The 23,888-nt window shown below is 57.9% G+C and overlaps 6 protein-coding genes across 6 annotated transcripts; 2 read left to right on the top strand and 4 right to left on the bottom strand.

Annotated features, from left to right (window-relative positions):
• Window positions 1-878: 878 nt before the first annotated feature.
• Window positions 879-2,066, bottom strand: EX895_005210 (uncharacterized protein; the record flags this gene model as incomplete). The annotated part of the gene is made up of 1 exon (XM_029885803.1): window positions 879-2,066. One exon carries the CDS (start codon window positions 2,064-2,066, stop codon window positions 879-881), a length of 1,188 nt encoding a protein of 395 aa, XP_029737655.1.
• Window positions 2,067-2,679: 613 nt separating this feature from the next.
• Window positions 2,680-7,737, top strand: EX895_005209 (uncharacterized protein; the record flags this gene model as incomplete). Its single annotated transcript, XM_029885802.1, has 1 exon — window positions 2,680-7,737. One exon carries the CDS (start codon window positions 2,680-2,682, stop codon window positions 7,735-7,737), a length of 5,058 nt encoding a protein of 1,685 aa, XP_029737654.1.
• A 2,235-nt stretch (window positions 7,738-9,972) lies between these two features.
• On the bottom strand, window positions 9,973-11,133 carry EX895_005208 (uncharacterized protein; the record flags this gene model as incomplete). The annotated part of the gene is made up of 1 exon (XM_029885801.1): window positions 9,973-11,133. The coding sequence occupies one exon, from the start codon at window positions 11,131-11,133 to the stop codon at window positions 9,973-9,975; it is 1,161 nt and encodes a 386-aa protein (XP_029737653.1).
• Window positions 11,134-12,658: 1,525 nt separating this feature from the next.
• Window positions 12,659-16,282, top strand: EX895_005207 (uncharacterized protein; the record flags this gene model as incomplete). The annotated part of the gene is made up of 1 exon (XM_029885800.1): window positions 12,659-16,282. One exon carries the CDS (start codon window positions 12,659-12,661, stop codon window positions 16,280-16,282), a length of 3,624 nt encoding a protein of 1,207 aa, XP_029737652.1.
• A 115-nt stretch (window positions 16,283-16,397) lies between these two features.
• On the bottom strand, window positions 16,398-18,494 carry EX895_005206 (uncharacterized protein; the record flags this gene model as incomplete). Its single annotated transcript, XM_029885799.1, has 1 exon — window positions 16,398-18,494. One exon carries the CDS (start codon window positions 18,492-18,494, stop codon window positions 16,398-16,400), a length of 2,097 nt encoding a protein of 698 aa, XP_029737651.1.
• A 372-nt stretch (window positions 18,495-18,866) lies between these two features.
• Window positions 18,867-20,108, bottom strand: EX895_005205 (uncharacterized protein; the record flags this gene model as incomplete). Its single annotated transcript, XM_029885798.1, has 1 exon — window positions 18,867-20,108. One exon carries the CDS (start codon window positions 20,106-20,108, stop codon window positions 18,867-18,869), a length of 1,242 nt encoding a protein of 413 aa, XP_029737650.1.
• Window positions 20,109-23,888: the final 3,780 nt, after the last annotated feature.

Below are 23,888 nucleotides of genomic sequence, written 5' to 3'. Positions count from 1 at the left end.
ATCCTCACTTCAGCTCGACTTCAGCCATCTGGAAGCCGAGATCGCTGCGAAGTGACGTCGAAGATTGCGAGCCTTTTCGCGAAATGTTAGAACGCGAATTGCGAAGCTTGAAGATTGCAGATTGCTTGATGCTCGAGATCACGTTGGCCAAACAGGCCAATTCATATACTGTACAGTAGCCATGAGAACCGTATTGCTCGTAGGGCTGAGAAGTGTTTAAGATTGCTTTGACCTGCTTCGTAGCAGGACTGTGTCAAGATAGTGGCTAATTTTGGTCGTCTTAAGCACTCCTCCGCGCGCACAGTCGGTGCATGGTGAATGGTTGGTTGTGATCCGTGTCCATGCGAGGTGCGGCAAAGGGGACAGGTATAATTATCGATCAACACCTTTGTGAATACTGCTCGCCTTGACGATGCTTCTCCATCTGCTTCTCGATCTCCCTAGCCATTCCGAACAAGATGGCAGTCAACTGGACTGGTAGCGGCAGCTTTCTTCTGCATCGGCAAAGACGCAGGCAGCAAGCCTCGCTGCAGCGACGACGGCAACCCATCGGCGCAGACCACGAGTACGGCCCAGACCAAGAGTGGCTGAGAAACATTAGGGGAGGCTGCGACATGCCCCCGGAATCTGCCTCGTCGCCTCTACCCCCGGACAGCACACGACGCGCGAACCTCGTGTTCAAAGCTTGGTCGACCGAACGTCTTCCGACTCGGGAGAGGGCGATGCGCAACTCACCGGGCTGGAAGGAACAAGCTCGACGCACCCAATCACAGCAGCAGTGTTGTTTCGAAGAGAAGCGGCGCTGGCTCCTCAGCAAGCCGAATTGGGTGGGAGCCAAGACCATCCAGAGTCGATCGGCAACGCGTAGTTCCTCGCGTTCAACCCAGGCCAGCTGCCATATTGGCAAGCAGCAGCCACTCAAAATAGCCTTGACCCGACGAAGGTTCGAGCTCAAGGATGCTTTCCCCCTCTCGTCCCCGGCGAGGTCGTAGTCGTTTGCCCTGCATCAAATCCGTATCGCTGTCTGGCGCTAAGCATCCAACCGTTTCCTTTCGTCGACAGCCGACAAACACAAATAACTCTTGATCCGACGCCACCGATGCGCCATAGTCCTCACCTTCGGAGCCAAAGCGATGCCATTGTGACTCTGAGTCGTCGGTTGCAGAGTTTTTGCCTTTGGGCTTAGATGTCGGGCGACAGTCAACGGCTCGGAAATCGAACCAGGAATCGAGCGCAGACCAGAACGGCTGTTCTTTGGTCAGAGAGCGGATCTTGTACGAAATGATGAGCTCTGGGCCGCTGCTTGAGTCCGCCTCGAGTGCTTGTTCGGAGAGCAAGATGATGGACCTGAGTAGAGGAGGGAGCAGTTCGGGAAAGTAGACGAGGTCCGAGCAGAGGATGTGCGTGAGAGGATTCGGTCGAGCTTCGTTCCTCCCACTAGCTGAGTAGGCAGTGCACAGTTCCGAGATGAGCGCAGTAGCATGAGCATCGTTGCCCCAAGCCAGGCTGCGGACGCTCACTTCCAGGTGCTGTGTGGCTTGTTGATATCCAGCGAGGGCTACGTTACGCTGCATCAGAGGCACAACGTTCTCCAGATCGGTGAGCACAAGCCTGGTTTTCGGGGATGAGCTCTCGGTACTCCGAGCATGTTGCAATAGCTGGTGGGCCAGGTGTAAGGACCCGTACCCAGCACCTGACCCCAGCTCAACGATTGTGAGAGGCTGCTTCTGCTGCGAGCTGGTCGCTTCAAAGAGCGAGCATGGGGGATCGAATTCGAGCTCGTCAGGGAGCTCAATAGCCGGGCGAAGGTAGCGTGCAAGCAGGTAGGCGGCCTCCCAGATCCTACCAGCTATCCCAAATGATTCGATGTCCTCGGTTGTGTCTTGGTCCCAGGACGCCCTCCCTGTCAGGTTGCCAGCCTGTTGATCATCTTGAAGAGCGCTATGCCGTTGGTCCTGGTCGGCTGCTTCGCAACGGCTTTGAACCTGTGGTCGTCTCTGCGAGCTGCTTGGCTGTATGCGCAATCCTGGAGGGAAATTGGGATCGCCGCTCCGATCGGCATTCATTCTTCCTCTGCCTGACCAGAGCAGGTCTCGGTCGCCTTGTTGATGATGGTGTTAGAACTATAAGAAGATTAACACCAAACTATGTTTGACTGAGAAGAAAATTCATTTTACCAAAAGAAAGCAACGCGAGTTCAGGGTCCAAAAATCGAGCTAAAAAATCGGGCCCGAAAAATATACACCAAAGAACCAAAGACTGAGCTTGAGTCTGAGCATGAGCTGTTGCTAGCTGGCTGGCGGACTGACTGGCTAGTCTCCATGGGCTGCCTGCGTGAGTGAGTGCGTTTGGGCCAACTGGGCGCTGTGCTGCTTTCCGACTTCTCGCTTTCCTAATTGCGGTTCCGTCATCCTTCTCCCACCCGACCAACATCGTCGCCTCGGCTCGTCTCAGCTTCTCTTCTTCATTGTCCTTCACGTCAACAAAAGCTGCATCCCATATAGGGACTTCAACCGCACATCTTGGAACGCGGCGAGAGGAACGTTCACCGCCGCCGCTTGCATTGTTTCGAACCTGGATCCGAATGCTAGTCAAGGTTTCTCCTTAGGGTTTCCATCTGCCGGTGGCCTCAAATTCGCCTCTCGCAGCGGTTCTGGAGCTAGTTTCCTTAGCGCCGTCATGTCGAATCGCTCAAAATCCATCAAGGATCTTCGCTCCAAGATCAAACACGAAAACTCCAGTCTTGGATCCGGAACGGCAGCTTCCAGCTTCACTTCGGCGCGACACCAGGTACCGAACGTCGGAGAAGCATTTGGTCATCATCCAGGCTCGGCCTCTATAGGCGGTGGTGCTGGTGCTACCGCTGGTTATGGCACAGCCTACGATGCGGCCGCTCCAAATGCAGCCAGTCTAGGGACCGGACCCTCCTACGTCACTCTTGCACCGTCCGACTCCATCTCGAACTACGAAGGCAGACAGAACCACGGCTACCCCTCCTCATCCTCGTCTCACGCCTTCGGAAACTACAGCAGCAGCAACAACACCATCGGCGCTACCTCACATGAATATCCACACCAATACAATCATCATGGCCGCCCTCCTAGTCCTACCAATCAGAGCACCGCTAGCTTTGCTCTCGACCCCGCCTTCTCCATGACTGGCAGCAATGCACCCACGATCTCCTCCAGTCGCATGCCGTCCCGACCGGAGGCTTCCGATCCAGCGCCCAATTCGCCGCTCCGTCCTGCTCGCTCCATGCGTAGACCCACGCAGGCACCCGAAGTACAGAGGAGCCTTGCATCCATCACCAGCTCCAGCACCGCTCAAGGCCGCACACGAGTCCCTCCGCAGAGACCGCAGCTTCAGATTCCACCCGTTGGTTCCGCCTCTGCCTCCCGTGCTGCTGCCAGCCCATCTTCGCCCGCTCGGAACGTGCCAGGCAGAGACCTGCTCGCTGCTCCTCGATCACAAGGCGGAAATCACTCGCGCAACCTGTCGGCACAGACCATGGGCGGTGCTACTCTGAGCCCACACGCCACTTCGCCCTCTGCCGACCGCCATACGCGCACAGCTCAGCTCATGGCGCAAGTCGCCCGTGCCGACACACCTTCCAGCCAACCTGATTCTGAAGATCACGACGATCTCTACGGCGGTCTCTCGCCCATTGACGCTCCCTCTGAAGGCCACGACGCCGCCTTGTACAGCAACCATCCCAGCTCACATCGCCTCTCTGTGCCTGGTCAGCGTCCGCAACGCGATCCGCGCCGAAAGTCAGGCGCACCCTTGGGCTCACTCACAGAGAGCAACCAGCCCGCAGCGCTCGACTCGGTCCTCTCCGCCCTCACCTCGGCAGGCCGAAAGCGCCAAGCTGCCCGTATTATGCGTGGCACGTCTGCAGAAGAAGAGTCGCGCCGGCGTCGCAACGAGAAGAAGATCTCCGAGACCTCACAACAGCTGCGCAAGCCTCTCAGCAGCTACGTTGACCGATCCGATCCTCGCTCTTTTCAGTCGATCAATGCTGTACTACGCAAGGCCGAAGCCGAGTGGCCATTCGTTGCCAACGACCATTTCAACTCGGTCGCGTTGGCCCTGTCCATGCTTGACGAGAGCAGCTTGGGTGCCAGCCGTTTTGAATTCGACCAGGTCAAGCAGCTCATCGAGACGGCCCTGCAGGGTACCGTGGACGATCACTACGAGTCATTTGCCACCGCCATCACGACGCACAACAGCGTCCTCCAGTCGCTCACCACAGCTCAAACCAGTGTCAGCGGCGCAAGGCGGCGTCTCCGAGACTCGAGGGAGGCGCTCGGTGCTAAACGCGCCGACTTGGTTCAAATGTGGCAGCGCAGCCAGGCCGTCAAGGAGGCTCTCAGGCTGCTTGATCTTGTCGAGCATCTCAAGTCTGTTCCTGATCGGCTTGAGAGTCTCATGGCCGAGAAGCGCTTCCTCGAATCGGTCAATCTGCTCGTCCGATCGCTCAAGACCATCGACAAGCCCGAAGTCGCTGAAGTCGGCGCCACCAACGACCTTCGGGCGTACCTCAAAGGCCAGGAGCAGGCCATGCTCGAAATACTCATCGAAGAGCTACACAACCATCTGTACCTCAAGAGCTACTTTTGCGATGATCGGTGGAAGGCCTACCACGCAGGCCAAGACGAGTTGCCCATCGTCAAGTTTGGCTCTGACTATGCAGCCATCTCAAGCGCTGCCGACGCTGCAGCACAGCAGCTGTCTGACAGTGCGCAAACTCCATCCGCCTCCAACGAGCCTCTCCAGCTTACTCGCTTCCTGCAAAGTCTTCGATCGCGACCGTCCTTTGATCCTAATCTCGCCTCCGATATCCCCGATTCTGCCCTCATGACCTCGACCAAGAGTTTTTCAGCGTTGACGGGCGAGCTCAACTCTTCTGCTGCTGCGAAACTCGACGGTGGCCCGAGTTCAGATCTCCGCGGTCGTCCCGGCGGAAGGTACGGCGCGGAATTCGAGCAGAACCCGGAAGCCGATTCGTTCCTCTACATCGAGATGCTGCTCGAATCTCTATCTCGCCTCGGCAAGCTGGGTACGGCCCTCGACATTGTCTCCCAGCGTCTCGCCATGGAGATCCACCAGCTCGTCGACGCGACCATCGACGAGGTCGACGCACGCAACGAACCACTGCGACGCTTTTCTGTGGCCCTTCGCCCCGAATCTGTGCTGCTCGCATCGTCGTCTGCCCTTGCACGATCCTTTAACGAATCGTTGCGCACCTCGCGTTCCTCGTTCAACGTTTCGACACGTCCCGCTTCGACGATGCTGCGCATCTCTGCGGGCGAGACGTCGGCGCTGCAACGCGACGGTGAAACGATGCGCGATTTGTTCTGGACTCTGTTTTCGAAGCTCGATGCTGTGCTGCAGGGCCATAGAGTGGTGTACGAGGTCGCGGGCATGATTGCGAGTCGTGCAGGCTTCAAAGACGAGACGGCATCCAAGAAGCTTTCCGGTGTCGCCGCGCTGTTGCAAGTATGGAAGCCCATCCAGCAGGAAGTCCGGACACTGCTGCACGACTATCTCATGGACGACGAGGGCGCCAACTCAGCACGCAACGCCGTCATCTCGGTCAATGATGTCCTCAGAGACCACCGATTTGGTCGGGACCGAAGCAAGCAGCTGTTCAAGCTTCCTGATGCCGGCGTCAAGCGAGGTGTGGGCAAGCGAGAAGTGGGTCCTTTGCAAAGACACCAGGCCGCCGTGACGCAGGCCCTCAAGGCGTCCGTGCCAGGTCTGGTGAGCTCGATCGACAGCGCAGGTAGCTTGAGCGGTGCTCGGCCCGGCAACCAAATCATTGTCGCTTCCTCGGCTGCTGCTGCATCGAACACAACGTCCTACTCGGCCACCTCGACGACGGTTGGAAGCGGCAGCGCAGGGCGCAGCGGCCGTGGCGTGGAATCCTTCTCAGGCGCGGGACATCGCCTTCTGGTCAAGCCAGACGCGTTCAACGTTTCGGTGCTCTTCCAACCGGCGCTTGCCTTTGTCGAGCGTGTCGCTGCTGTAATGCCCTCAGAAGCGGCTGGAGAAACCTCGCGCGGCTTTTCGGCGTTCCTGGAAGAGTTTGTCCAAGACGTGTTCTTGCCGCAGCTCGAAGACAAGGTGCAGACGCTGTTTACCGGCGCCACCTCGCACTCGGATAGTTTCGCCGAGGATCCGGCGTCCCGTCATCTCGGCAGGACAGCTGCCTCGCGACCTGTAGTCAAGTCGGCTTCCAACGTAATTGTGCTCATCGACAGCTTATATTCGATGATGCGGACGACGCCGTTCCACAGGGAGTCGTACTCGAGGCTGATCGTGACGACCATCATACAGTACTATCAGAAGTGCGGCGAGCGCTTCCGGGATCTTGTGGCAATTCAAGCTACCGAGGAGGGCGAGGATCACGGAATGGGTGGTGGAGGTGGTGGGGCGCAAGTGGGCGGCGCTGCTGGAAATGAAGCAACAAAGTACGCGCTATCCTCCAACTGGGCGCAGAGGCCCGAGATGGTGGCCTGCCTCGCCGAAATGCGCGATCCCGCTACGAGCACACAGAGGAGGCTGGAGCTGATGGCGCAGGAAGCGAGGTTTGAGCTGGCATACGCCAAAGCACGAGCTGCGCAGCCGATTGCGATCCACGAGCTGACGACTTCGCGCAAGAAGCTCGTGGCGCTCGGATGTCTGCAGCACAGCGTCGAGTGGTTTGCTGCCAACATGGGGCGCTTGAAGCCGGTGGTAGAGCAAGCGTCCAAGGGTGTTGGCGGAGTCGAGGATGTGTTGCGGGCTAAGAGGCCGAAAGCGAGGCTGAGCGTGATAGATGCGCTGGCGTTGAACGATGGACGTGCGCTTGACGATGGTGATGCCGCGACAAGTGGATCTGCAGCGGCTGGTAGGATTGGCTCGAACCAAGTAGACAGCGGCGGAGAAGTGGGCGAAGAAGAGTTGCCTCTTCCGCTTACGGCAGATCTAGTATCCCGCTACTCGTCGCTGTCTGCCGTCTACCACGCGTTGGCCTCCTCGCTCCTCTTCACTCTGCGCCTCGAAGTGCGTCTGCGCATTGTCTCGTACCTCAACACGGCGATCAGCGAATCCACGTACGTGGTCAACTCGACCGCCATCGAACCTGCGCCGCACATCGTCGATCTGAACGCCGAACTGGCCAACCTGGACGACATCCTCTCCGAAACCCTCCCGACGCACTCTCGCGCCTTTGCGCTCTCGGGCATCTCGGTGCTAATCGACGCGTGCTTGATCGGCCTAGTCCACAAGATCAAAGCCGTAAACCGTGAAGGAGTGACCAAGATGCTACGCAACATCTTGGCGCTGCAGCAGAACCTGAAGAACATTTTGCCACCAAAAGGTGGCGACCGCCTGATGGAAATTTCGTTCGACCGATGCCGCAAGTTCTACGAGCTGCTCTACGCCAAGACTCCCGCGGAGCTCTTCTCCGCAATGAAACGCTTCCAGCTCGCCTTCCGACACTCCAAGGGCTCGGCACAAGTGAGAGCAGTGGGCTTCGCCGAACTCCAAGCCATACTTCAGCTCGCATTGGGCATCGAGAACACCTCGGCTTCCCAACCAGCCAGTGCCACGACGGGCGACAAGCTCGGCCTGGCCCAACCCAACGCCGGTACCCTCGGCCTGACGGACGTGTCGCGCCAGAAGCTCAACGAGTACCTGATCGAGCTTCACGAGATTGCGGGCGAACACGACTCGTCCGACGACGACACGTGAGCAACCGCCCTTCGCACTTGCAATGCCAATGGCATCGCATCCTCACACAGCGAATGCACAGCCTGATATCGCATCAACAGAACTGACTGAATCGGAATGGCGGTGAGACCAAAGTGGGTAAGACTGAGAAGACATGATCCGAGCCAAAATTGGGAGCAAGGATCACACAAGATCGCGAGACCCACGGACGCAAGCCATCGCTCGCGCACGACTGCCTGCACACGTTGCCGTCACTACTGCAGACCCCACAGATCGAGCGTCACCCGTGTCAGCCGCAGCACCGTCCACGGCGCGACTCTCAGGTTCAACCTATACTTACAACAGGTTGGATCTTCGCCTGTCCGCCCACAACGATGAACACATCACATGCACGCACATAACGTCTGTTCAGTACTGTGCCACTTACTCGTCGCGGTGCACCTCGTGGTACGGCAAGATACGTACCACATTGCGTTGAATCAGAGTGACCGTACCGCTGCGCGATTCGGCGGCGGCGGCAAAGAAAGAAGTGTCAGTGTGAAGCACCATCAGCGATGGTGACACGTTCGAGATCTGGGAAAGACGGCTCACGTGCCCTTGGTTTCGTAGCGAATGGCAGCCATGGCTGTGATCAGCCACACAGCAAAGCGCTTCCGAATCAGTGCTCGGCTTTCAACGAGGTGCGAATGGCAGGGTTAAAAAGGTGTGTACTCACTGGTGCCGTCGTCGCGAACTGTGGCGAGCGTGGCAGGACAGCAGCAGTTAGAGAAAAGGGTCATCAGGGCTTGTTGATCGAGACTCGTACCCAGATAGGTCGGGGAGCTACCCACCGTCGAGCGAGTCGATCACACCGACCTCCTCGTTGGCGCCAATGTGGAACATGACTGACGGACACGGTCCCATTGAAAAAATGTTAGTGCCGAGTGGCCTTTCCCCGATGCAAGTCAAGTTCGAGCGAGGCTTACCCTGGTCTCCCTCTGAATGTGAGTCGCGATTAACGCCAGAGTTCCAGTCAGCCACTGTCTGTGGACAAAATCGCTGTCGAAAGGAGCCGGGGGCCGCACCTACTCCTGAACTGCTTCATTGTGCAAGTTTGACGCTGGTGGCCGAGTTAGTTGGAGAGGAAGAGATGCGTTTACAAAGGTGGTTGGAAGCTGAAACAAAGTGATTGGCTGTCGACGATGTGAGGGAGTCGAACTGGTGGATGTTGCGAAAAGGTAGATAAAGGAGGAGGAGCGGGCAAGCGTCGCTGCTCGAAGAGGGTAATTTATAAACGCAAGGCGATGCGAGAGGACGTCCTGGCCTCTCTCCACCGAAACTCAGCTTCTTTTCCGCGTTCGTGGACAAGCGTTGCCGTCCTTTGCTGCTCTTGGGGGAAGGGCCATCCAAAGTAGGTGGCAGCGACAAGCGTCAGAGCTGGCGTTCGACCACGGCTGAGCTGCAGAAACGCGCGTTGGAGGTCAGCAAGAGGCGCGCAGTGTAAGAGGCTCAAGCGCGGCTTCTTGGCAGAACAGAACAGAAGCGCAGCCCGCCGTCGCTTTGCATCCCACGCAGCCTCTCGAAAGCCTTGGACCAAAGAGCCAAGTCGCTCAACAGGCACAACTCAGCGTGAATCAGCTCCGATGCGCTCGGAACACGCAGTTCGCCGCTCTGCTCTCCCAACGACGTAAAAGTAGAGGACGAGAACTTGGGGAACAGCCACACGCTAAGCCGGACAAGCCGATGGTAGTGCTCAGCTCTCAGGCGCCACGGTCACCTGGACACATGTCGTCTAACGTGACATACCGGAGCAGAAGGCAGATAGCGGAACTGCACCCTGGTTTTCGTGAGCTCAACGCGCTTTCTCACCAGCTCAAGATGGCCTTCAGAAAAGGTCGGTCGCTCCAAGAATGCTCTTCTTCGCACGCCTAGTGACGTGCGGCCAAGCCGACAAGAAGCTCTTCCCTTCACAACGCCTAGAGGGACAGTCTTCGATTCGCATTCTCCGGCGATTCACACAAGGCTTTCAGAACTCCCAAGGACAATCACGCGTCGCTGCGCTGGTCCCTCACAAGCGTGCAGGCAAGATCGAGCTCGGCTGATGATTGTGTACACTGCTTTGTTCGTGACCAAATCGAGGAAACAGATACAGGTCCGTGCTCGCCTTCGGCTGCGAGTACTGGTGGCAGTCTCGCAGAAATGGATGTGTCTTCAAGACCAAGACCATGCCAGTAAGAACGCTAGAAAAAGTTTCTGAATAGTCGGTTGAATTCACGTTTACTTGGACATGCTGACTTCGGCAATGCGGCGGCCACGGCTGCGCTCAATGTCGAGACGACCGCGCATACCTCTGCCCTTGTCCTTGCGACGCATCTGCCCGCCGACGCCATCGCCCATACCGAGCGGGGCAGCGCCACCCCACAGAATCTGGAGCGCCGCTTTGACCACGTTGACAGGGTTGGTGGAGCCGTAGATCGAAGCGCTGAGGTCCGTAATGCCCACGGAGCGGCAGATGGCATGGATCACAGGAGGGACACGAAGGCCGAATCCAGCCGGACGCGGACGCATCACCACACGAGTGGCGCCCCACTTGGCCTCGACCTGCGTCTCGATGGTTCGCGAGCCGTCGCTGCCCTTGTGGATGCTGACGCTGTCCAGGTTCTTGACCGCTTCGTGGAACGCCTTGCGACCTGCTTTGGACGCATTGGTGTCCTTGCCCTCGCCGTAGCCCACCAAGCCGTTCCCGTTGCCGGCGATGACGAGCGCGTACATGCTGGCGTCCTTGCCCTTGGTAGTCATGTGCACCACACGCTTGAGCACGATGGCGTGGCGGTGCAGATCGCGCACCTCTTTGACCGAGAGCGGCGTCACGGTCGAGAGATATTGCTCCGAGTTGACCTCGTCGGCGTCCGAGCCAGACGAGAGCACCAGCGAGTCGGCTGAAGGAGGAGTTGGCTCAAACATGCGAGGCTCGTTCAGCAGCGTGACGGTGGACGGGTACGGCGTGGTGGTGGTGGGCGTCGAGCGGATCACGTTGTCTGGGTGCGGATCGAGCACGGGGTCGGCAAAGTGGAGCAGCGAGGGGAAGGTGCGAAGCGTGCTCGAGGGGAAGTCGATGGGCATGGGCTTGTCGAGCAGCGGCGATGAGGCAGGGATGGTCTTGATGGGCTTCTTAGTGGAGGAGGAGGAAGAAGAAGAAGAAGAGGCCAACGACGAGGACGACGAGGACGACGAAGAGGACTGCTGCTGAAGCGCTTGCTTGGAAGACGAGGCCGAGGCCGAATTAGCGTTGCGAGCTGAGACAGAAAAGCATCTTGAACGTATTGACGACGTGGAAGCGCTGGCGGACTGTGCTGATGCGGAAGTGGAAGCCGATGCGAGCGACAGATTCCTCAAAAGACCAGTAACGGTCTTGCGGCAGGTATTGGACGACGCCATGTTGGTAAGGCAGGCGAGTTGGCGGTGGTGATTGGCTGCTAACAGCGCTGTGCCTGGTATCGAGCTAGATTGCTGGACGAGAGAGGGTGAGCAAGGAGGGGAACAGGCGTCGTATCGAGGTGCTTGGTGTGGGTGGAAGGCAGCGATTCGTTGTTGGCAGCCAGCGGCTCAAGCAGCTTTCGAAAAAAAGCAGCCAGAGGCTCGATCAGAAAGAGCAAACGCGGAATTCTCAGCTCGAGAAGAAAAGTTGCACCTCGTCGGGCGAGCGAGCGCGGAAGACAGTGCAGAGATCCGAAAGCACGATCCCGATCTTCGAAAATGGATTATATAAGCATTACAGAGCCATTTCGGCATTCTCGCTTCGAGCCTGAGCTTCTTTTGCGATGACGCTGCGGTGCTGCACAGCGCATCCTCTGTGCTCTCTGCAAAGTGTGGCTTTGGCAGTTGGGCAGTTCCGTCGTGTTCGCTGTCTATCCACCGTCTCGCTCTCCTACGCGATGCAAGACTGTTTACAGGTCACTCCGGCTTCCTGGCTCCATTCAAGGAGCACGCTTGACCGCCATGACAACATCGATGCTTAATTGCGGTTGACAGCGGCGCTTTTGTTTGTGGACCGAGTTCAGCCAGAAGAAAAACAAGATTAAGTTATAGTTTGCGACGTGCGTCCGTGACACAGCAACAAGCTTTTCCAGAGTGCGACTTCGGCTCATCCGTTGGATCGTACTGAGTGAGCGAACTCGAACCGGCAGGGATTTGCGGTGCTTGATACTCTGTGACGGTGTATCGGAGCGGCGCTGCTCGTAAATCGCCGATGTTCCTGGACCGCAGTCTCGAGCTGAGTGAATTCAACCGCGCTTGCTGGCCGCCGAGGTGTGTCGACACGGGGGGAAATCGCAATTCGCCCTTCCACACGGCGGCAGCGTCGATCCGGCTCCGACTCGCGCTTGTGTGCCATTCCAGTCACTCACTCCACATTCGTTCGGTCAGAGAGTGTCAAGAGACTCAACTCCGCTTGACTTAGCTACCTTCCCTCCCTCCCTCCCTCTTCCTCCATTCTTACTTCTCCCCTATCGCTTTCAAGCATTAGGGTTTTCTTCGTTTCCGGTGCATCATCGTCGCTCTTGCCGTCATCGTCGTGGATTGGTGCTTTCGCTTTGGAATCGGTTCTGGCTTGTCACCTCTGGTCTGCAACTCTTCATCACCGTCGATCGGTTCACGCTATACTTCTCTTTGCAGCATTCGAGTTGTTCATCCCAGCTGGATTGCCTCCATTGCATCATTGCCCTCCGCTGAACCTCGAACGGGTTACTCTACTACTCCATCTCAGCATCACTTGCTTTGCCGCCCCAGCCGATCTTCCACCTTGGCCCGCCTATATACACGTACGCACCAGGGACCGGATCACTACGGCTCAGTTCAGCAGTCTGCAACCTCTTCACCACGCGTTCGACCGGCTTCAACCGCCTACGCTAGCTAGCTCCTCCAGTAACGTGCACATCGTCCTCTCTTACGCCGCGACGTTCCAATGGCGCTTCCTGATGGTGCCAACGGCGGCGCTAGGCCATCTTTTGGGCACCAATCCTTCTCAGACGGCCCTTCCGTATCCCCTGCCAACCTGCTCTCAGCCGACCTTGCACCATCATCCACGGATGCACGTTCTGGCTCCTTTTCCGGCAGCTTCACAAACACAGACGCCATCAGTCCGCTACCACAACACCCTGCCCCTCTAGCTGCTGCTGGTCTCTCCGACCCCTACTTGGGCAACGCCAATGCCTCGGCATCAGCGCCCACCACAGGTCCACTCTCCGCATCCGACCCACGTACACAGCTACTCGTCTCCAACTTACCCTACCGTGTTCGATGGCAGGACCTTAAAGATCTTTTCCGCAAAGCCGGTACCGTTCTTCGTGCCGATGTCTCCTTGAGCCCGGACAATCGAAGTCGAGGCTACGGTACAGTGCTCATGGCCACTGAACAAGATGCTGTCAAGGCTGCCGACATGCTCGGAGGCTTCACATGGCAGGGCAGGACGCTCGATGTGCGCGTCGACCGCAGTGGGACACTGGTTGGCGTGGCTGGAAGTGCCGTCCTACCGACGATCGCTTCTAATGGCTCTGGAAGTGCAGCGACGCCCTCCCCGAGCGCTTTCGGAAACGGTTCACTGGCTCCATCTGCCAATGCTTTCGCCTTCGATCCAACTGCAGGAGCTCAGCCGTTCCTCGGCCTCCCGGCCGCAAGCTTCAGCGGCAGTCAAGCTCGTTCGCCTGGCTCCCTATCTGGTGCGGCTTCCCCCTCTCCGCTTTCTCCCCTGGCTCGCGCAGTAGACTACTCGCAATCGGCATCGACTCGCGCATCCTTCTCCGCTCATCCGGATGCAGGTCTGGCTGGTGGCAGCGGCAGCCATGGTTCCGAGTTAGAGCGAGCTATCCTGCAAGGTCAAAGCCTGTCCGGCACGTCTGGTTCCGGCTCTGGCAGTGGGACGCCCAGTCGCCAACGCCCTGCGTCTAACTTTGACGCTACTGGCTTTGGCGGGCAAGCGCAACATCGCGCCGTCTCTGCTGTTCAGTCGCTCGCTTCGAGCTCTGTTGGCTCTCGACGAGGTTCCGACGTTGGCAGCGTCACCGGCAGCAGCTCTCCTTTGCCCGGCATCTGGGGCTCTAGCGTCAACGACGCGGCGGCCGGCATGTACTCGGCAAATGCAGGCGGATCGTCCGTGCCTACGGGATTTCCAGGTGCTCCTGCTATGGCGCCGTGGCCTGCGGGACCAGGCTCGTTTGGAGGACAAGTCACAGCCTCGATGCAGTCTCAGCCGTTCTCTTCCCAGATGCCGACCACCTCGTACGCCGGCAGGGTGCTCTTTGTCGGCAATCTGCCTTTCCACTGCCAGTGGCAAGACCTCAAGGATCTGTTCCGCGCGGCAGGCAACATTCAGCGAGCCGACGTTGCGATCGGACCCGACGGCCGTAGTCGAGGCTTTGGCACCGTTTTGTTTGCAACGCAGGAAGATGCTCAGAACGCTGTACGCCTCTACCACGGCTACGAGTACAGCGGGCGTACGCTCAAGGTGCACTTCGATCGCTTCGCAGCGCAGAACGGACCTGCCGTTGGCACGCCCGGCAATCCCGCCCAGTACACGGGCGCATTTGCCGCTGCGGCGCTGCCCTCTCATATGACCAATAATGCGAGAGCACCTCCCGTCGCTCCTCCGATGCAGCACCAAGCCTTGCATGGCGGGTTTGGCCAACAGCAATATCCGCATCAGTCGATGCAACAGCAACAGCAGAGGAATAATGGACTCGGGTCTTTTGGCATGGCGCAGCAGCAGGGACAAGCTTCCTTTGGTCAGACGGCATTCCAACACCAATATCCGGCATCGCAACAGTTTTCGCCTCTGTACCAGCAGTCTTCCCTACAGCAACAGTATCAGCAGCAACAGCAGCAGCAGCAACAACAACAACAACAACAACAGAGATTCGGACAGCTGTCACAGCAGCAGCCAAATCAGATGACATCAAGCTTTTCCGCCTTTGGCGATATCGGCAGATCGATACAGGCACATTCTTCACACCAGCCTGCCTCTGGCTTCGGCAGCAGCTTGGACGATGCTGGGCGCCAACAAGGCCAAGAGGGTGCGAGCGCAAGTCGTTCCGATCATCGGGGCTCGTCGGCCAAGCCGTTTGGCATGTTTGCCGAGTCGGACGATGGAGGAGAAGCGATGGTGTCATCGTCTTCTCGCAGCGCCGACAACGGTTTCGAGGGGATGTCGATCACGTTGCCTGCCAATGAATTTGGTGCTGCCTCGTCGTACCTCCCTTCGGACCTCATGTCTCCCGGCCTGGTTACGCCAGCCGCACCCCCTCAGCAGTCGATCAATGCGCATCCAGGTCGGATTCAGCTGCCCTCAGCCAATTTTGCCAACAGCTTCGGCGGCGCGCTGGCAGGAGCACCAGCAGACACGATGAGTCCCATGACGGCACGCATGCAGGTGCCCATGACTCCAGGGATGCCAGGATTTTCCTTTCACCAAATGCCGCAGACGCCTCCGCTGTACCCGCAGTTCCTCAGTCCAGGCTTGGACCCGTTCAGTCCCACAGTCGGCGGCAGCTCGCAAATGGGCGGTCCCGAAGTGGCGGGTCAAGGTCAAAGTACAGGGGACTATATGAATGCGGCTCCCGGTGTTCCATACAATGTTCCGGTGGCGCTGACGCCAGGTGCTCCCATCGGGTACAATCCAATGTTTTCCGCGGCGGCAAGCTATGGTCAGCAGCAGCCGGCTACGCCACACTGGTCCCAAAGTTCGGGGCCGCGCAGAGGCGGCGGCGGCGGCGGTGCCGGTGGTAGAGCACCTATGCGTCAATCTGTGGGTGGTGCTATCAATCCAGAGGCGGACGAGATGGTCGAAGGCAATCAAGCGGCAATCGCCAAGACGCCCGGTGCGGGGCCTCGTCGGCCTTCGCATGCAGATGTGGCTGGTCAGAAACCGCGACGGGCCTCGGATGCGACGCCGGATGCGGCGGAGCCTTCGCAGACGGACGGATATCCGTTCCCCTTGGTTGCCGCAGGCGGTTTGTCGCACCTCACGCGACGGGCGTCGACGAATTCTCCGGCGCAGACACCACTCGCTGGACCGGCGGGATCCAGCGGCAACACCAACACGGATTCGGCGCCTGTCAGTGTTCCGCCGAGCGAGCCGCTCACGGTCTCGAGCACCGAGGAGTTGGCGAACACGATCGCCAGGCTGAGTGTTAAGGGCACTGCACTAGCGCGAGAGTCGAGTTCGCGACGCAGCCTGAGCATGACGGCTGAGCGCAGTGCTGCTGCGTCGGCGATGGCCAAGTTGAGGGAGAAGGCGGGGACGCCGACACCTCCTGGTCAAGACGAGGAATCTGGGTCGGGTGCGTCGTTTGGAGAGGCGCAGCCGCCGCCCACGAAGTTGGGTTTGGCGGGGAGGGTCAGCTCGGGTGGCAGCAGTAGTAAGGGGACAGGTTCAAACAGGGCTAGTCCGCATCCTGAGGTCGACGAAGAGGGGCAGGCGAAGCAGGAGCGGTTGTTTGGGCTGAAAGTGTCGAGTGGAGCGCTGGAAGCGGCAAGGAACGGGTCCGCTTTGGAGGTTGAGGATGGCAGTGGCGGCAGTGAAGAAAAAGAGTAAGTTAGCGAAAGAGTGTAGTGTCTAGGCGTGTTCTCACAGGATCTTGCATTGCATCAGTAGGGTATAGAATGGTTTTAATTGTATTGCTGCAGCGATCTTCTTCTCGCGTGTGCGCCTAGATTCGACGTGGTGCGCGCGACAGCGTGACAGAATCGACGTAAGCGTTCTGCAGGCCCTTGCGGAGCTTGGCCCTGTGGTGGCGTTGGAACTCGACCAAAGCTTTCCGTTTGCTTTTCAGCTCGGACATGAAGCGTTCGGAGCGCACCGTTGTGGACGAGGTGGACTGCAAGCTGGCGCACTGGTCTTTGAGCTGTTGCAGGTTGTCGACGAGGGTCTGTTCTTTTGCGACGAGCTGGGCGGTGGTGTGCAGGACGTGCGAGGCGGCCGACTCGTGGCGGAGGGCGAAGGTTTGGTGCGGACTAGGGAGTGGGAGCGGTGGGCCACCGTGTGCGGTGTAGTTGGGCAGCGTAATGTGCCCGCGTATGCGCCCGAATGCGTCGTAGACTATAATTGGGTCGTCGTCCTCCTCAGCGGGTGTATCCGAGACAGAAGCGGACGTGGAAGAGGCGTCCGAGCGACGACGCTTCCTGCTCGTCCTCCCGTCGTCCTTGGTGCTCGACCCAGGTCGGTTGCGGAACGTGTGGCCGTACCAGCCGTGCAGTCCGCGCAGGCCGAGCTGGATTTCCAAGATCGCTTGCACCGCATCCACGTCCTCCGCTTCCCCTTCCGCTCCCGCCTTCTCCGTCGAAAGCGCTGCGCGACCCGCAACGTTGTCAGCCCGCCGAGCGACGATCGAGCGCATATCGAAGCGTTCCTGCACGTCGTGATCAAACCGCTGCTCTTCCACCACCGTCTCCGCCGAGTCCGACAAGAGGTACGCGGGCACCACCGCCTGGCTGCCATCCCACTTGCGCAGTCGCACTGTCGGCGGCGGTGGATCCGCAAACGAAGCAGAGCGGATGGACGAGGACGCGTTTTCGGCAGACCACGAGACCGAGTGTGCGCCTGAGTCTGCTTCAGGCTCGGGCTCGGACGCTTTCGCTGCGGCGTGTGTGCTTCGAGCAGTGGAAGAAGAGGAGGACAGAGGTTGAGGCTCAGCCGTGGTGGAAGAAGCGGCGAACAAGCGCGTAGCGGTAGGCCGGGCAAATGTCGAATCGGTGGAGAGCGAGAAGCTGGCATCTGGGTACTCTGCACCACCGCTTTGATGCTGGATCGATGCGTATCGGGATGGGTTGCCGAGGAGCGAGAGGCTCGAGTCCACTCCAATGCTTGCTTGTCTGGGAGGTGCAGCGCCTGCTGCTGCAGCTGCCCGATTAGGAAGCGACGGTGGAGCAGCAGCAACAGCGTGGTGCAAGATATCCGCTCCGCCATTGTTCTGAGGCGTACTGATGGTCGGAGAGAAGGAGACTCTTCGCTGCCGATGTGCTTCTTCCCCGGACGCAGCACTTCGACTAGCCGCCCTAGCTTCCCTAATCCGACGTTCTGCTGCCAATGCTGTTGCGTCGAGGTTCGACGACGCGGCAGAAGAAGGCGATGTTGCCATGGCGTGATGTGCTGCTGCTGCTGCTGCTGCTGTGGTGGGGCGTGCTGATCGGAACGGTGTGTGTGGCGCTGCGAACTGCGGATACGCTGCTGCCGCTACAGGGACAGCATCTCTTGAGGTGATGGAAGGAGGACCAAACAGCGAGCCAGTCGCAGCCCGGGGAGCAAAGCTAAACGAGCTCGACATGGACATCTCGGTCGGGCTGCCGAACGCATTCACCCCCGTAGCCGCCGTCGAAGCAGTCGGCGGTCTCGCAAACAGATTCGGGCCAGCACCGGCAGCAAAGGAAGGCAGAATCGGAATCGCGATGTGTGTGTTAGTCCGTGCAGCAGGCAGCTGTCGCTCGATACGCGGCGGTGCATGGAAAGCAGCAGCAGTGCTTGGACCTGCGCCTGGTGTCTCGTCGAACGCTGCTGCTGCGGCTGCTCCTGCGGGGTGGCCGGAGCGCCCTGCTACCCGAGGTGAATGCCACCCCGCTTGAAGTGTCGCAGGATGAGGCGGTGCCGAGTCGGGTGTCGCTGCGAAGGCGTATGCGTCGTTGCTGTGAGCTGGAAGCGGACGGCTGAAGAGATCCGTCGGGATGGGATTGGTGCGGCCATGGGCGATGGAGCCACGAAGACTGTCCTCCACTGCACTTGCTTCGGCGGAATCGTCTGTCTCAGACAGCATTGGGAACGCCGGTCGTGTTTGGCGAGACATGATGCCGCTTGCCCTTCAAAGTAGATTGAAAACGACGAGGCGGGAGCAATGATGATGGTGTTGAGCGCAAGAAGCGAAAGTGTGGAAGTGTTGATCTGCATTGCAGCTTTTCGTGCAGCTGCAGCCGAGTTTATTTTGGCAGATCAACCGGAAAACAAACACTGCATAATCTCACACGCGCAGATCAAACCCCGACCTTGATGGCCAAGACAAGCATTGAACCGACGCTCCTCTTGCTCAGGTGTCGATGCGGTACAAGCAACACAGATCACCGAATTGCACTCGTTCATGCTTGTCAGAATACGCACAGAACTCTGGTATATAGTATTGCACCAGCCTATGTCACGGAGGCAAAAACTCGCCCCTTTTCCTCATCATCCACCGCCTCTTTCCCAACATTACCTGTTCGCTGTCCTGCGCAGCAGCAACAAGGTCTGCCAGATGGTCCACAGCGATATTCTCCAGCTGCTCTCGTGCTTGCACCTGTGCCAACGCCTTGCTCGCCGACTTGATCTTGCGCCTCAACTGTTCCGCTTCGGCTTTGAGCTGTTGCACCTGTTTTGCCAACGACGGCTGCTTGGTGGCGCCTCCTCGCTTGGCATCTGCATCTGCATCGTGTTGCTGCAACAGCCGCTCGACCGTGGCCAAATCCGACTGCATCTGACGCAGGCTGCCCTCGGACGCGATTTTATCCGCATCCTGCCCATCCCACTCCTTAAGGCGCGCAGAGACAGGCCCACGTGCGGGTTTGGCGCTCGGCATTAGAAAGCCCAGCTTCATATGCAGTGCGTTGAGTACTGTCTCGCCTGCGCCCCCAGCTCCTCTTCCGGGACCGCCGTATTGGCCTGATCCGCCGCTGAGCACGCCCTCCAGTCCGACATCGGTGCTGGCACCTTGCATCGGCTCGATTGACACGTCTGCCTCGATCTTGCCAAGCACGCGTGCAAGCGACGAGAGCTTTTGCGGCTTTCGGGTACGGTTCTGCTTGAGGTGGGCGTGCGACTGCATCTGGGTATGTGGCGACAGGTGGTGGTAGGTCAACGACGAGAGATTTGAAACAACACGTTGCGGCAGCCGCGTGGTCTTCGTGGTGGGTTGCGTGTATCGTGGGACTGCCTCGGTGCTTGGCGTGGTCATTGTGTTGGTCGATGTTGGGTGTTCAGGTGGTGAAAGCGACTCGGTATGCTGCATGCCACGCGAGCTGCTCGAAGTGTTGTTCCTATCGAGATCATCGGGTGCCGAGGCGGTCACAGCTGATGATTCACGACGTTCGACGGTGCTGCTTCGAAGCAAGGATGCGGAGAGATGAAAGGCGAGCGTGTTGTGCGTCTGTCGACGTAGCAGTTCCGGCGATACTGGGGCGTTCGACTTGCCTACTCCGGCGATACTGGATAGATTGTTGCTCGGTCTTGTCGCCGCAACTTGTTGATCGGCAACGAGAGCACCGACAAACTCGTCCCGCAAGTATCGCCGAGTATTGCGTGCAGCCGGGCGGCTGAATCGTACGGAGGCAGCAGAAGATCGAAGGAGTGCTCGATAGAGATGCTTCCAAGCATCATTGGAGCTCGTCTTGGCCTTGACCATGATCCATCGCGTGCGATTCGATGGCGAGAAGAACCAAGCTCTCTTGATTGCCTTCCCCTTTCCCCACTTGCCCGCGTGGTCTTCTTTCCTGCGCTTTCCGCCCAACTCGCTCCCACCTGGAGAGCGATCAAAGCGTTGAGAAGTGCTTTCGAGGACTAGGAAAGTCGAGGTGGGGAAGAATGTCTTCGAGGAGGGATGGAGTCGAGCGCAAAAGAGCAAGTTCTCTTGACAGCGTCCAAAAAAGTATTTAAAAATGCCCTTGACAGCCGCAGAATTCTTTCTGGTCCGGGTGCACGACTCGATCGTCGGCCTAACAAAGCTCGAAACTCGACCGTCCGCTTGCACCACCCACTCTTCCTCTCTTCCTCGATCTCTTTGTCTTGCTCTCTCATAGCTCCTTTACTCATGTTGACTATGCTGGCGCCTACAGCATCACTGCGAAGCTTTATGTAGTACCGTGGCAAGAAGACCCAGACTGAATCTCTTTGATACTGACCTCAATTTCCTAGCAAGCCTTGACGACATTCTCGAACGTCTGCCCATTCCCCACTCGTAAGGTTCTCGCCTATCCTTGGAACGTTGTCAAAGCTTGATACACCTAGAAGTAAAAACTGAAGGAAGGAAACTAGCGTCTCACGCTATCCTCTCCGCGCGGCCTCCTCGGATTTTGTCGGCCCCATCGGCTGCTCTGATCAGGACACTTGGATCTTGTGTTTTCTTCCAACCAAACTTCTGGGCTTTTCCTGGTTACGCGACAATAACGAGACTGATGAAGTCACCGCTTCGAAGGAGAAAACTTCCTAAGCTGCCTGACAATGCAAGCTCTATTTTGCGCATGGTCCTCTCGCCTTGCAGACAATGGTCATTTCTCGTAGAGCGAAGTGCTTCTCCTTGTTCCGTTTCTCGAGCTCATGCTAGGTGCCATTTATTGTCTTACTTCCTCTGCTTGAGTAGCTCGCACGGGTCTGATGCGACAGCTCGTGTCCCCTGGCTCAGCTGTTGATGCACAGACAGCAATCCTGGTGGTAATGTCAGGATGCTGCCGCTAGTTTGCGATGCCACTGCCTCATGACGCTGCTCGTTTGAACTGCGCTTGACTCGAGTCAGCTTGATTGGCTCCAAACAAGCAAGACTGCGCTTTGAATTGATGCACCGCGTAGGTGTGAAAGCGACAGTAGGCTCCCAGCGACTCGTGCAATAGGCTTTTGGCAGAACACGGAAAAGTGGGACGGACGGGCGCGCTTTTCAACTTCACAGACAATGCGTGGGTCTTACTCTCTTGCTTCATGTATCAGCGTTCAACGACGTCAAAAGCAAGCCGACAAGGAGCTGTTCCGCCTTGGTCCTAGCCTAAAAGCACAATCCGCTTCATCCCTGCGCCGAGAATTCGAGCTACTCTAAGGCACTGCACAGCACTCGCTGTCCAGGCATTGCAGCTTTCAATCGATGAGAAAAGCAGCGCTGCGGTACGTGCAACCGCTGCTTGAAAAAGGGAGCGGAGCGGAGAAGGAAACGTGGGTGTTTTTTTATTGATCTTGCAATCGACCTAAACCAAGTCTGGTTGAGAAATGGCGTCGGCAAGAACGTCAAATTTTACTGTATCCTTGCGGCTCAAGTGCGACGCGCAGTGACAGAAGTGCAATGGTGGGAGCCGCAGTCGTCTCGTGGTGGTCACACAACCTCTATACGAGCAAGCAAAGTCCTGCAAGCAGTCTTTTCACTGTCTACTCCTGGCTCCGGTAAACCACTGTGCGAGCAAAACAACACGAGCCTGGCATCCGAGCGCACTGACCGCGGCGCTTTGCTACGACACGCTTGGCTCTCATCTCGAACCAAATCCAACGATTCCCCATTTCGGTGGCTGAATACCGGCTCCTGCCTCACTTTCGCACGCTAAGCAGGGTTGAACCCCCCTCAGAGACCGGCAACCCTAAGCTGCACGTTCGGGGGACGAGGCAGACACTGTCGAGCCTTTTAGCCTGACGCCTTTCTGCGGGCTCGGTTGCGTCCTCCGCAGATCTCGACGTCGAACTCAGGTGCCTCGCTCAAGCGGTGGTCGTGAGAAGCAACAAAGGCATATTTTTGGTCCCCAGACTCGTGTTTACGATTTGCGGTGACAGCAACATCCGGATCTTCTCAAACTCTGGCAACCGAGCCCGTCCCGAGCTCGGGCCTATGCGAGGCTTCGACTTATTCCGATGCCGATTCTGATCCAAGGTGTCACTTCTGCGTTCTGCATGAAATGTCATGTAGGCAGCGGGGCAACGTGCTCTCTTGCCCGGTCCGAGTGGCGAGGTTTTTGCACATGGGGAGAGCGGCACCACTCGAAGCGAGGCAGTGAACGCGCATTCGCCGTCGACTTGACACATGCCCTGTCTTTCACCAAGGCGGCTCCTCAAACCCTGAACGAATGCACCACCAGCTTCATTTTGATACAATTTGCATCTAATCTGCAAGTCCCTTCATCGCTCTTTGAGCGCATTTGTCTTTCTTGACCTCATAACAAGGCTCGCCCTCGGCTCTCACCATGCATCTGCTGCTTCATCTCAAGCTCAGCATTCTTTTCAGTCCGTGCCCGGCCTCATCACAGTGGCAGTGAAGCTGATATAGCCATTGAGTGATACAATACGGTCTGCCGTCCCCCTAAACGGAGGGACACTGTCGGTTGATACAGATTATCTCGCTATTTACTCGGTCAAAACGTGTCTGCTTTCATCTGGGTAAGTTGGCGGATACGGAGGGTCGCTTCGGACCGGATTTGAGCCTTGTGGCAGCCATGTGCTCCTGCTTCTGCGCCGGTGAGGCTTGACCCACACCCGACGCTCCGAACTCGACAGCAACCTTATCACGGTGAACAGGGATACTCGTCACACAGGCCAACCGAACTGGAGGCAAGGTCGACAAGAAAGAGAAACGTAGAGAGGACTCGTGCGACACTTCATGTGCACGTCGAAGTCGCACTTTTATCTAGACAGCACCGACAACACCCAGGCCGACCGAGTGCTTCGCCAAGTGAAGTCGGTTTTGGGTCGTACGAGGACCGGGCACGCACTGGTTGTAGGCAGGCACAACGCTGCGACTCACTCCTCTCACAACCCCGAAAAGACGAGACACATCCAAACACAGACCGCTCCCCCCTTCTATTCCTCTCAACAGGGGGCTGAATTCCAAACAATGCCAGTACCAGATCGGTGCATTCCTAGCCCGACTCGGGCCCTTTTCATCCCCAAATGAATCGTTGACCTAGTTTTGATGGCTCGGGACGCGATGAGATTGGCGTAAACCTCTGCTATCCACGTCTGTCTGTGCCAAATCTGGTGCTGGGCCTCAGACTCTTGGGCATTGTAAACGCTTTTCTGGTCTTCTTTTGTTTCGCTTGCTCCCTCGCTCGCTCAGACGATGAGAGAAGAGAGACCCACCAGCATTGTCTGGTCGTGAAAGCGTTGCAAGCGGAAAAACAGCGCTACCCTCTCAAGCTGCAGCTACTGCAGACACGATGCACCTTCGAGACAAAGTATTGAGACAACCGCATCGGTCTAGAATAGTGCCGAAGCAGAGGAGTGGCGAACCCGACAAACTCGCAGGTCGAATGTGTACGAGCGAGTGGCTGCTCTGTGCGCATGTGAGAAGCCTCCTTTTGAGCGCCTGCAGTACCATCTCATTCGCGAGAAAGCGAAAACATCTGGGTGCAGCAACCAGGAGTTTCATTATCTGGGATTGCATGGTTCATCTGCACGCTGATACTGCCTTTGTATCTCGTTGTTGCACTCGAACCAGATA

The sequence above is a fragment of the Sporisorium graminicola genome, chromosome SGRAM_6, assembly GCF_005498985.1.
Source record: "Sporisorium graminicola strain CBS 10092 chromosome SGRAM_6, whole genome shotgun sequence".
NCBI classification, from domain to species: domain Eukaryota; kingdom Fungi; phylum Basidiomycota; class Ustilaginomycetes; order Ustilaginales; family Ustilaginaceae; genus Sporisorium; species Sporisorium graminicola.
This window is presented reverse-complemented; position numbering and strand designations above follow the sequence as displayed.